Source organism: Lynx canadensis, chromosome F1 (genome assembly GCF_007474595.2).
Source record: "Lynx canadensis isolate LIC74 chromosome F1, mLynCan4.pri.v2, whole genome shotgun sequence".
NCBI classification, from domain to species: Eukaryota; Metazoa; Chordata; class Mammalia; order Carnivora; family Felidae; genus Lynx; species Lynx canadensis.
The window spans coordinates 21,346,135-21,359,599 of record NC_044319.2 but is presented as its reverse complement, the minus strand read 5'-3'; the positions used below and the strand labels follow the sequence as shown (position 1 = coordinate 21,359,599).

The 13,465-nt window shown below is 36.8% G+C and overlaps 1 protein-coding gene across 2 annotated transcripts in view; it reads left to right on the top strand.

Annotated features, from left to right (window-relative positions):
- Positions 1-13,465, top strand: part of PLA2G4A (phospholipase A2 group IVA) — a 159,418-nt gene that overhangs the window by 116,950 nt on the left and 29,003 nt on the right. For both annotated transcript variants that reach the window (XM_030301815.2, XM_030301816.1), the window contains 4 exons: positions 450-587; positions 676-768; positions 4,212-4,283; positions 11,541-11,783. In XM_030301815.2, the coding sequence (XP_030157675.1) occupies positions 450-587; positions 676-768; positions 4,212-4,283; positions 11,541-11,783 (546 nt within the window). The remainder of the gene's footprint in view (positions 1-449; positions 588-675; positions 769-4,211; positions 4,284-11,540; positions 11,784-13,465) is intronic.

Here is a 13,465-nt window from a genome sequence, read left to right as displayed (position 1 = left end):
TGTGAGTTAGAACAATGGTTAATAGGCAAAATTAAGGAAAGATAAAAGGAAAATATTAGAAAACAATTTCTTCTACTTTCATAGTCTACTTGCGTTATCAGAGTTTAATTTCTTCTATCACCTTCATGGATTTTACATCTGAGTTAGCAGTTTTCTGTTTTCCATTCTTTAGAATTAAGATGGATTTTATTAAAGATGTTTGAGCTTTTAATGCAAAAGATATTCAGCTTGTACAAATTTGAAGGGATTTTTTTTTTTGTTCTCATTTCAGTAAGTTTTTTCCACTGACTTCTCTACAATGGCATATACATAAAGGCAGTTGGTTAAGTTTTAAAAAATATTTTAAATAAATGAAAATAATCAAGGCATTGTTGGAAGTGATCTTTAACAGTGTGCATTTCTGTAGTATTTTCCTACTAATGGATTGTGCCTTTTAAAAATGCTTTCAGATTGGGTTGAATTTAGTCCATATGAGATTGGCATGGCTAAATATGGTACTTTTATGGCTCCTGACTTATTTGGAAGCAAATTTTTTATGGGAACAGTTGTGAAGAAATATGAAGAAAACCCCTTGCATTTCTTAATGGGTAAGTGATCAAAATCTACTCTTTGTCTGTCTGACTGTTTTATATCTTGGTGAATTCTAAGTTATTCTTCATTTTTGCTTTATTTTAGGTGTCTGGGGCAGTGCGTTTTCTATATTGTTCAACAGAGTCTTGGGAGTTTCTGGCTCACAAAATAAAGGTTCCACAATGGAGGAAGAACTAGGTATTGTAAAAACATGTTTCTGTTGACCATATTATGCTAAACTGGCAAATTTTAACATGCATGTATAGACAATTCATCATAAAGACTGTAGTTATTCTGAAGTTACCAATAGCTTGGTTAAATCAACCTAAATATTTCTGTAAATCATATGTATATTACTTCCTAAATATTATCCTGACACTGAGGTTGTGAATTTCATAAAAACTATCAATTCCTAAGAATAATTTTCAACTAGGCATCTCTATTCCTCTTAGTCATTAAATGTCTAAACATACTATTTGTATCCTTTTATCAAATACAGTTAGTTTTTACAACATTAGACTCATCAGCAGTTAAACACAATATGACACCTAAATTCACACTTGCGGGTTTACTTAACTCTAAAATACTAACCCACTAGAATTCTGTTAGCTTCCTATAGCTGAGTCACATCAAGAAGGAGGAAAAAATTATTTCAAATCACATCTAGTAAATGAACACTAATGGTTTTCTTTAAATCTAACTTCCTGTCCCATAATAAGTTAAAATATAATATTTACAAAACTTGAAAAAGTAGACCAACTCATTTGAGGACCAGTGGTTTTCATTCATTATAAGATGAACGACAGGAACTTTTATGTTTTGTTTGATGAGTAAATTTGACTCAAAGCAAACAAAATGAAACATACCTTCAGTGTCTCCCAAGTGCCGACCCTGTTTCCTTATGGCTACTTTGATTGGCTGTGGGAAGGAACAGTGGATGCCAAATCTGAATTGGGAGTCAGCCCAGCCGGGACTGGGGAAGAGGGTCCTGTAGATTATCCGCACACTAACTACCTACTGTCTCTTCTCTGCCCATGAAATATCACAATCTATGTAAGGATAGAGTTAACAGAATAGCATAAATGACTTTTTCAACAATCAATTCATTTGAAGAATACTTGGATGTAAAAAGCTTAATGTAGGATTTTTTTTTGACCAGCTGCCCTTAGCTTTTCCAGGCAGTGACAGTTGATTCAATTAAGTTTTATATGCAAAAAAGAAAAAAGAACACAATTGTAGCATTAATTAATGCACTACAAATTGGCTTATAAGTAGTGTTATTCATCCTGCAAAATTGAGTTTAGCTATTTGATATGTGTATTATGTTCACAGCAGTTCTCCATGGTCCTTAATTTTTTTATTAAATAGTATCATTTGTATTTTTGAGTAGCTCTTGATAAGTAATGGAGAAGTGATCTTAATGATTGCACTAGAATGAAAGATTTTAAAATAAAAATAAAAACAATAAAGAAAGCACTTTGCCTTCTGTCCTCTGAGCAGCACTCACTTAACAAGCAGTCAGGGTTGGTGGAAGTTTTGAGCCTGCTCCGACCTTAACTTACAGAGCCACGTTCTCTTAAGAGTAACTCTAAAGCCGAGTGTATCATGCTGAAATGTTCTGACTTGACTTTTTGAAATGAACATCACAGCGCAGATGGATAAATAGCCACCTAATTTTGCAGAAATCACTAACTCTTCTCAAAATTATGTGAAGACTTCAGAATAAAAGAGGGAAGAAACAGAAGGAGCCCATGTTATAATGCTTGCTTCTCTGAGCTCCTTCTCTGTTGAATGATCCAGGTACCTCTAGAGCTTGTTATTTTTTCCTCCGATGGCAGGAAGAGAATAGGACTGAAATAACAGATCCGAAGGTGGGTGAGACAATGGCTGAAGGCCAAGGAAAAGGAGAATGTTTATATTAAACAGTCTTCAGAATATTCTTTGCTGTTGGATGTTTCCTTTGAGGCCAGTGGTTTGGCGGCCTATTTACTTGTCCTCTGTGTCAGACTGTGAGGGGTATTATGTGCTTGTGATCCAGGATGCGTGTTACCTCAGATTAGGTAAGGCTTTCCAGAAATGAGACCAGAGAGGTGACTGAGGGGAATCTGAAGACTCCTGCTGATTCTTTTCATCCAGTGGCTGATTAAAGTTTACCTCTTAAAGGGGTGTTCAGAGGTTGTTTCTGTTTTTGCTTTTTCCCCTCTGAAGAAAGACATTACGGAAAATTGGACTATAATCCGATAACTCGATATGAAATTCTTCACATTTTCTCAAGGAATTTTGAATGTGAGCCATCTATGCTTTTGAACAGATGGAGCTACATATCATACCATAGTGATGGAAAATAGATACATTCAAATATTAAGCTGTTCATCTCTTGAAAATGTCTTTGTAAAATTGAATGGTATTTTGGTGAACCATTTTCTTAAAGGAGAGTATCAAGTTGACCGAAAAAAAATGCTGAAAAAAAAAAAAGAAAGAAAATTTTGTTCTGCCAAAATATGTATAGGACCAAAAGCATACCTAATGTATATGACGCCCACAGTGGGTCATTTGCTAACACCTCACCCTCTTCTGTACAACAAAACTACTTTCTGTAATACTCATGAAATTAAATGAATAATATTAGTCTGTGAACACTGTCTTTTATTGAATTTAATATGTGCAATCATACCAGTAAAATTAAATAAATCTAAAAAGTTAACCTACTACCTCAAGCATTTAAAACCCTTCCATTATATACTCTCATTCAGGTATGTGACATTTATGCAGATATAATAAACATACATAGAGTAATATGGGGAAACTATATGTTATACCTATATTTCTCCAAGTTTAAAGCCCCTAAATGATTCTAGAACGGAAAATTAAAAATTTAGAGTCAGGGGTTTTTTTAAATAAAAAAAAGTCTATTGACTCATAGAAGGAAAAAAAAAAAAGTCACTGTTATATAGAAAGTGGTTTCATGTAAGTGTCCAAAGAAAGTTTGATTCTTCTACAAATGATAATAAGGATGGTCTGTGTGTTCTAAAAAAACAATGACTAGTTATTATGCCAGATTTTACTCCTGTCTTTGTTTTAAGGGTATATGGTTTCTAAGTTTTAATTTTCATAACTGCCCTCTTAATATGTTCTGAGGAAGCACAAATTTTTTGACACCAAAAGGCACATTTCAATAAGCAATTTTCTGTATTATTGAAAATCAAAGGATACCTTATATTAGTAGCTTTCATTCATTTTGAAGGAACTGTTCTGTAGTCTTCCTATAGATTTTGGTTTTGCCCTGAATTTTCCCTCAGAAACAGCCTTAAACATACTTAATTAAAGAAAATTATATCGTTTTGGTGTAACAGGAGCCTCCTATGACCAAGTTATTCTTTCTGTCAGAATTAAGAGAAATAAAGATCCTTTCCTTTAAATCATGAAGGAGTAGTTTTAGACTAATTTTTCCTGTCCCAGGAAATCTGTTTTCCAGTGGGAAATTTGAAACTATTGAATTAGGTACTAAATTGATCTAAATTTCCACTAATAAACCTAGTAGATCTCACTTGGTGGTTTTCCTCAGATTACTTCCTTATGATAAATTTAATTGTGAGCCTTGACACCTGAGATAGTCCAATTGTTTTGTTTTCTTTCCACAGAAAATATTACAGCAGAGCATATTGTGAGTAATGACAGCTCGGATAGCGATGATGAATCACAAGAACCCAAAGGTAAGGGAATTTTCTCTGGCAGAGGTCCATTAGAAAAGAATATGAATGTTGTGTCTGATTGTCTCACTGAGTGCTATCGAATTGTAGCTTTCAGTTCACAGAGAAAATCAATGTTGTATGTGTAATAAAATGTACAACAGAAATATCCCTTACTCTTTTCTTTTTAATAGCTCAAAATGTTATCCATGGGACAAATGGAGAATAAACTAAGACGGTAGAAGTAACGAATTCTAGGTCTGTTTAGAGCACCAGGCTTCTTGGTATGAAAATTGTGATATAGGAACATTTTCTAAGTTTATTTATTTATTTTGAGAGAGAGAGAGAATGCACACAAGCAGGAGAGAGGCAGAGAGAGGGAGAGAGAGGGAGAGAGAGAGAGAGAGAGAGAGAGAGAGAGAATCCCAAGCAGGCACTGTCAGTACAGAGCCCAACGTGGGGCATAATCCCACAAACCGTGAGATCACAACCTGAGCCCAGATCAAGAGTTGGACACTTAACCAGCTGAGCCACCCAGGTGCCCTCTTATGGGAACATTTTTACATGGCTTTAAGTTGAAATTTTATCTTGAAAATTTTTATTATTGATAAAGTATCATGTGAAAACTTCTTCACACTCCCTGAGCCTTACCCCATTGTCAGCAATCTATCTTTTAGGAAGAGATCGGTGATATAGTGGGGGAGAATTATCAAGAACTTTTTATTGTATATGTTATTTCTGAGTACAAATGAGTTTTTTAACACTTCGACAAGGCAGCTTTGAGCTTGGTGTGGATCAGGACATCAATGATGAAGTCGGGGCAGGGACAAGGTGAGGATCAGGGATATTTGTTGCCAATGTTATGTGGTAAATGGAGTGATTTTTACATTTTATAACAACTGGGTAAACGTCCTACAACAGTTTGAATATGATCACCTAGATTTTAGAAGATATTAAGTGTTTTCTTGCTCTAAAGTTCAAGAATTCCTCCAGCCGTGGTGTAGATGTTGGAAGAGCCCGTTTAATCCTTGCTGCAAATCAACATTTTCACGCCTGAGCTGTGACTTACTCATCAGATGAGTTTGTATAACCTAGGAGAAAGCTACCTTCTCTGCAAAATTCAGCAGCTACACAAGACCACAGCTTGGCTAGCATGTAGTTTCTTGTAACGTTTTTAAAAAAATAACCTTTCCCTGGGCAGACAGAACTTTCCACCAGGCACTAGGTTTGACCACTGCTTGGTTTGCACTTCAGTCCCAATTTGCCCACTGTCCGGCTGCTTCACGCAGTCAGTGATTTGCCTCATTACGTATAGTAGCCAGGTCCTTAGGCAGGAACCCTGAAAGAACCCTGCGCTGGAAAGAACTCAGTCCTAATTCCCTCTCCTTCATAGTTTTAATTTTAATTTTTTAGTTGTTCAGGTTTTCAGGTCTTTTTATTATTATTATTATTATTATTATTATTATTATTAATTTCCTTTTAATGAAGGGAGCTGGCCAGTACAAAGGGAATAGACAGCATATGTCTAACATTTCTAGAACTGATATTGACATAAGGACTGTCAGGTAGACATAATAATGGCTTGTTAATTATTAAGTAAATTACTATAGATGGTCAGTGCATTTGATCACCTCTGGTTACCCTAGGGCTGAGAAGTTCAAAGACCCTTTGAACATGGCTGCTTTGGTTTTAGTACCAGCCTAGTTTGGTGAAGGCTGTTGAGGATTATTTGGGGATTTCTAGTATTAGCTCTTAATATTCATTTTCTTCCTTTTAAATAAAATGTTTTTACAGTAGTTTTAGATTGACAACAAAATTGAGGGAAAAGAACAGAGAGTTCCCATATACGTCCTGAACCCACACACACACAGAGCCTCCCCCACTATCAACATCCTATATCAGAGTGGTACATTTGTTATAATCCATGAACCTACATTGACACATCATTATCACCCCAAGTCCAAACTTTAGGATTTACTCTTGGTATCATATATTCTGTAGGTTTTCACAAACGTATAATGACATGTATCTACCATTATAGTTTGATGCAGAGTACTTTCACTGCCTTAAACATCCCTCTGTGTTGTTTATTCATCCCTCTACCCCCACCCCACCCCAACCTCTGGCAACCACTCGTATTTTTACTATCTTCATAGTTTTGCTTTTTTTTCCAGAATGTCATATTGTTGGAATCATACAGAGTATAGCCTTTTCATATTGACTTCTTTCACTTAGTAATATGCATTTTAATTTCCTCCATGTCTTTTCATGGCTTGAGAGCTCTTTTTTGTTTGTGTTGGTTTTGTTTTGATTTGTTTGTAGCACTGAGTAGCATTCCAATGTCTGGATGTACCAGTTTATTTATCCATTCACCTATTGAAGGGCACCTTATTTTCTTCCAATTTTTGACAAATATGAATAAAGCTGCTACAAATGCTCATGTTCAAATTTTGTGTAGATATGTTTTCAACTCCTTTGGGTAAAAACCAAGAAACATGATTGCTAGATCATGTGATGGACGTATAATTTAGTTTTGTAGAAACTTCCAGGGGTGCCTGGGTGGCTCAGTTGATTGGGCATCTGACTCTTGATGTCAGCTCAGGTCCTTTTTTTGTTTTTTGGGGTTTTTTTTTTGTATTTTTTTTAAATTAAATTCGAGTTAGTTAACACACAATGTAGTATTGGTTTCAGGAGTAGAGCCCAGTGAGTCATGACTTACATATAACACCCAGTGCTTATCTCAACAAGTGCCCTCCTTCCTTAATGCTCGTCTCTAATTTAGCCCATCCTGCCATCCACCTCCCCTCCAGCAACCCTCAGTTTGTTCTCTGAACTTATGAGTCTCTTATATATTCTACACAATATTCTATTGTGTATATATGCACACACACAATAGAATATCACTCAGCGATCAAAAAGAATGAAATCTTGCCATTTGCAATGATGTAGATGGAGCTAGAATGTATTATGCTAAGCAAAATAAGTCAATGAGAGAATTCCACTCATATGTGGACTTAAGAAACAAAACAGATGAACATATGAGAGCGGCTGGAAAGAGAGAGGGAAATAAACCATGAGAAACTCTTAATGATAGAGGACAAACTGTGAGTTGATGGAGGGAGTTGGGTGGGAGATGGGCTAGCCAGGTGATATGATGGGTATTTAGGATTGTGGGTGTTGCATGTAAATGATGAATCACTGAATTCTATTTCTGAAACCAGTGTTGTACTGTATGTTAACTAACTCGAATTTAAATAAAATTTTGAAAAGGCAAAAAAAAGAGTCTCTTATGGTTTGCCTCCCTCTGTTTTTATCTTATTTTTCCTTCTCTTCCCCTATGTTCATCTGTTTTGTTTCTTTTTTTTTTAAATTTTTTTAACATTTATTTATTTTTGAGAAGAGAGAGAGCATGAGCAGGAGAGGAGAGAGAAAGAGGGAGACACAGAATCTGAAACAGGCTCCAGGCTCTGAACTGTCAGTACAGAGCCCGACATGGGGCTCAAACTCATGGACCGTGAGATCATGACCTGAGCCGAAGTCGGATGCTTAACCGACTGAGCCACCCAGGTGCCCCATCTGTTTTGTTTCTTAAAGTCCACATATGAGTGAAATCATATGATATTTGTCTTTCTCTGACTGGCGTATTTCACTGAGCATAATATATTCTAGTTCCACCCAGGTTGTTGCAAATGGCAAGATTTTGTTTTTTTTGATCACCGAGTAACATTCCATTGTGTGTGTATGTATATGTATATACATATCACATCCTCTTTATCCATTCATCAGTCGATGGACATTTGGGTTCTTTCCGTTATTTGGCTATTGTTGATAGTGCTGCTATAAACATTGGGATGCATGTGCCCTTTCAAATCAGCATTATTTTATGCTTTGGATAAATACCTAGTAGTGCAATTCCTGGGTCATAGGGTAGTTCTACTTTTAATTTTTTGAGGAATCTCCATACTGTTTTCCAGAGTGGCTGCACTAGTTTGCATTCCCACCAACAGTGCAAAAATCGGTGATCTCGGCTCAAGTCTTGATCTCACCTCCAGTCATGATCTCAGGGTTGTGAGTTTGAGCCCCACATTGGGCTCTGTGTTGGATGTGAAGGCTACTTGAAAGAAAGAAAGAAAGAAAGAAAGAAAGAAAGAAAGAAAGAGAGAGAGAGAGAGAGAGAGAGAGAGAGAAAGAAAGAAAGAAAGAAAGAAAGAAAGAAAGAAAGAAACCTCCCAAGTGGCTGTACTGATTTGCATTCGCATGAGCATGTATAAGTGTTCCTGTTGCTTCATATCCTCACCAGCATTCAGTAATGCCAGTGTTTACAATTTGCACATTTCTAATAGATGTGTAGTGTTATCTCATTGTTGCTTAATTTGTATTTCCCTGATGACATATGATGTGGAGCATCTTTTCATGTGCTTACTTGCCATTTCTGTGTCTTCTTTGGTGAGGTGTCTGTTACCCATTTTTTAAATTGGGATGTTTGTTTTCTTATTTTGAATTTTAAGAGTTCTTTGTACATTTTGGATAACAGTCCTTTCTTAGATGTCTTCTGCAAATATTTTCCCCCAGTCCGTGTCTTGTCTTCTCATGGTCTTGAGGCTTCTTCATTTTTCGTCTTATGATTTTGAGCAAGGTCTTCAGGGATTTTCAACTTTGGTTTCTTCAAATCTATACTGGCATCATTTTACTTGCTCTCATAGAATTGTTATAATTATCAAATTGCAAATGCATACAAAGGACTTTAAGTTGTAAAAGACTATGCAAATAGAAATGTGCTTAGTATTATAACTAAAACAGTAGATTATCATTTATATGTTGAAGCCTGGGTTTGTCCCACAAATGATGCCATTTCTAAATGTCTCATAAGGACAGTAGATTTTCTAGTGCAGAGTGTTTATTTAATAATAGCAATAATGATGATGATGATGATGATGGTAATTATGATGGTGCAAAAGAAGGAAGAGGAGGAGAAGGAAGGAAAGAGGAAGAAGGAGAAAAGGAGAGGGAGGTGGAGGAGGAGGAGAAAGCTACAAATTACTGATTATCTTATTCATATCCTGTGTAACTGAAGATATAAATCATTCACTTTATTATTTATTTATTTATTTACTTACTTATTTTTGAGAGAGAGTGCATGCAAGTGGGGGAAAGGAGCAAAGGGGGAGAGAGAGAGGGAATTTTAAGCAGGCTCCACTCTCAGTGCAGAGTCCAGTATGGGGCTCAATCCCATGACTCTGGTATCATGACAGGAGTCAAAATCAAGAGTGGGACACTCAACTGACTGGGCCCCCGGGCACCTCTAAATCATTCATTTTATTTGTTTTAATGATTATTTACTTATTTTGAGGGAGAGAGAGAGAGCGCATGCATGAGCAGGGGAGGGGTAGAGAGAGGGGTCAGGGGGAGAGAGAATCCCAAGCAGGCTCCATGCTGTCAGCACAGAGCCCAATGTGAGGCTCAAATTCATGAATCATGAGTCAGATGCTTAACTGACTGAACCACCCAGGCACCACTAAATCATTCACTTTAAAGCCTAATTTGTTCTCGTGAAAGATTTTCTCTGTCATATTTGGCTTTAGAAAGTGTGAGAGTAGGAAAATGTATGTGTTTTTTGTATGTAGTCATCTGAATTCGTTCCTGAAAGAAATATCCATTCATTTACTTAGCTCAGTTAAGCAAATCTTTATGAGGATAAAAATCAGTATTTATTATGGTTTTATGTATGTTTAATTAACATTTACTAGAAATTATGAAGTTTGAACATAGACTTTTTTTCTCAAATACACACACATACAGTTTTACATATTGCATATAAAGAGAGTTCCCAGAAATCTGAACAGAGGGATGTAGGCAGGTGGGGTTATACTCGACCACAGTTTTCTTCGATTTGGATTGTGAATGAATCATATCAATGATAATGATTATGCAGCTGCTGCTGTCACCACAACTATCTCTTCTACTAACTAATGTTTGTTAAGAATTTAATATGGGCCATGCACTTTTCTAAGAGATTTACACAAATGCACTATCTCAGTCTTCACAACAGCCCTGTGGGGTTTACTGATGAGGAAATGAAGGCTGAAAAGAGTTAACTAGTTAAGCAGTGGAGAGAGGATTGAAATCCAGGCATTCTGGGGGCGCCTGGGTGGCGCAGTCGGTTAAGCGTCCGACTTCAGCCAGGTCACGATCTCGCGGTCCGTGAGTTCGAGCCCCGCGTCGGGCTCTGGGCTGATGGCTCAGAGCCTGGAGCCTGTTTCCGATTCTGTGTCTCCCTCTCTCTCTGCCCCTCCCCCGTTCATGCTCTGTCTCTCTCTGTCCCAAAAATAAATAAACGTTGAAAAAAAAAAAAATTTAAAAAAAAAAAAAAAAAAAATCCAGGCATTCTGATTCTGGAGCCTATGTTCTAAACATGGCTTCCCAAGTAACGGTGATATTTGTGTAGGTTTGAAGGAAGAAGTCATTTAAGACTGCTTCTTTTGGAAAGTTGCTGAATTGTAAGACATTTTAAAGCACATGTTTAAATTACATGGCTTTAAATTCCATACTTTACAAGCAAGGATGAAATGACTATTTATAGAGTGTTTATTGGGCAGCAAATATGCGTGTTGAATCCTTCAGGTGCCTATTCTCAGTTTGCATGATTTCTGGATGTTTACTAAACAGGATACGGAACGCAACTTAAGTAATGAAGAGGAGAGGATTATCTACTGTGGAATTTCCCTCTGTGTGTGTGTGTGTGTGTGTGTGTGTGTGTGTGTGTGTGTGTAGCCAAGAGAAAAGGAAGAAAAGGACTAGGGAAGGACAGAAAGGGGAAAGTAGCAGTTTGCCTGAAAACCTAAGCATAGACCAAGTAACACATTAAGAACATAACCTCTAGACTGACTATAGGTAAAGGATAAAGTAAGAAAAATTTAAGAACAAAAATTATTAACTGAAATATTTTACTGCATTAATTTATACAAATAAATGCTTGTTAAATCAAAAGCCATAGAGCTTCGCTCTTAATTTTTTTTTTTTTATTTTTTAAGTTTATTTATTTTGAGAGAGAGAAAGCGCACAAGCTGGGGCGGGGCAGAGAGAAGGAAAGAGCCCCAATGTGGGGCTCGAACTCACACACTGTGAGATCATGACCTCAGCTGAGATCAAGAGTCAGATGCTTAATCGACTGCGCCACCCAAGTGCCCCTAGCTTTGCTGTTAATTTTAACGTTCAGTTGCCCAAAGATTTTTTCAATGGATTTGGGAATCTACACAATGTTTTTTTTTTCTTTTTCCTTAGGCACTGAAAATGAAGATGCTAAAAGGGAATATCAAAGTGATAACCAAGCAAGTTGGGTCCATCGTATGTTAATGGCTTTGGTGAGTGATTCAACTTTATTCAATACCAGAGAAGGACGTGCTGGGAAGGTACACAACTTCATGTTGGGCTTGAATCTCAATACATCCTATCCAATATCTCCTCTGAAAGACTTTACCACACAGGAATCGTTGGATGAAGATGAATTGGATACAGCTGTTGCAGGTAAGCACACAACACAAAATCCATGTGTTTGTTTTTCCTAATTCAGGAGATCTGTATTCCTTTCTAGGGAGAAGAAGCTTTTTGATCATATTCAATATTTATTCACATATACTCAATTACAGCTACATCCATGTAATGTGTGAAGGGCTTCAGATTACTGTTTTTTAGAAGAAGAACATCCATTAGACAGGAAAGGGCATAGTTATTTCAGCATAGAAAATTTTCATTGAAACATTGAGGAGGGATCTTAGATCCTCTCTGTAGTGGACAAGGTTCACTCAGAAAACAGGAAACCCTCTCCCTTGTTTAATTGAGAGGGGTTTAAAGTAGGGAAGTAGGTGTTTACAAAATTGCTCCAAGGCTTGGAAGAGCAAGCTCCAGACTGAGCTTCTAGAAATGATTCCAAAAACACTTTAGAATCACCCCCAACAAACGCCCACACAACTGTGCTTGGCAGTAGAAATGGCAGAAATGTAGCCTCTGTCTCATTTCCTCCTTTGAATCTCATGTGGGTTTTTCTCCTTGGCAAAGGACAGGTCTCAGCAGAACCAGTGCTGGAAGGGATTCTGGTAAATGGGGTCCTTAGTTGGCCATCTGCTGCCACACAGTAATACATGCAACCCAAGTGCGTGAAATAGAGTTGAGTTCACCAGTCTCAGTGACCATCAGGCTACTGAGTGTGTCCCTCCAGTTCTCAGAAAGGTTAGGTAGCTTTCTTAAGGCCAGCTGGTCAGAACCCACTCAGTGGGCCAAATTCCAAAGAATAATTCCCTTTATTCTTCAGTTCATCTCATGTTTCAAATTAAAAGTTAAATTTGCCTTGGTGACTAATCAATTCATAATAATCTTTCTTATAATGATTCTGTCATCTTAAATCTTTCTACTACATCACACCATCATTTTTTCTGTTAACTGCCCAAATGTCATTTCCCAGTCATTTCTGCCTAAGGGCATCAAGAGGAAGCTTTAGAAACTTAAGTGGAATTTTTCCAAAAACCTTTCTTCTACTCTTTGGTTAAGCATCATGCCTATAAAATATTTGTGAAAATTAGGGCATGACTTTAGGTTTGGTGGTGTTTCTCATAGTGCTATTTCCATTTGTTGCTTGAGCTTAAGGGAAATTGCAAACGCAGAAGTTGCCCTTGTTGTTTAAACAAGAGGAGTAGAAACTCACTATACTTTGCATTATGTTTCTGGCATCCAAGTCTAGGATGTGAGGTATGGTATGATTATATACCTGTAATCCAAACCCTTTCATATATTAGCAATGATAAAAGTCTATTTGTGATAAAATCAATATCCCATTTGAAAATTCATCCAAAATTAAAAAAAAAAAACACGACCATTTATCAGTGACATTACTTGTCTTGTGGCACATGATTATACTTACTGCCGTTATAATCCCCATTCTCAAAGATCATTTAGAATTAGGAAGAATCTTTAGTTATATTCCACTATAGAAAAGGGAGATCAAAGAAAATCGTTCTCATTTTACAAAATTTATTAGCTGAGCTAGAATGGGGTCACAGACCTCAGCATTGCTCAAAAGCTCTTCCTTTCTGCTACACTCCATGTCTCTGTTAGTCATTGTTTTGCTGATGTAAAATGGAAGTTTCCTTTCTGTGTACTATATTACATCTGTTTTATGTTATTACTTTGATTCATTTACCCAGCATAGCTCT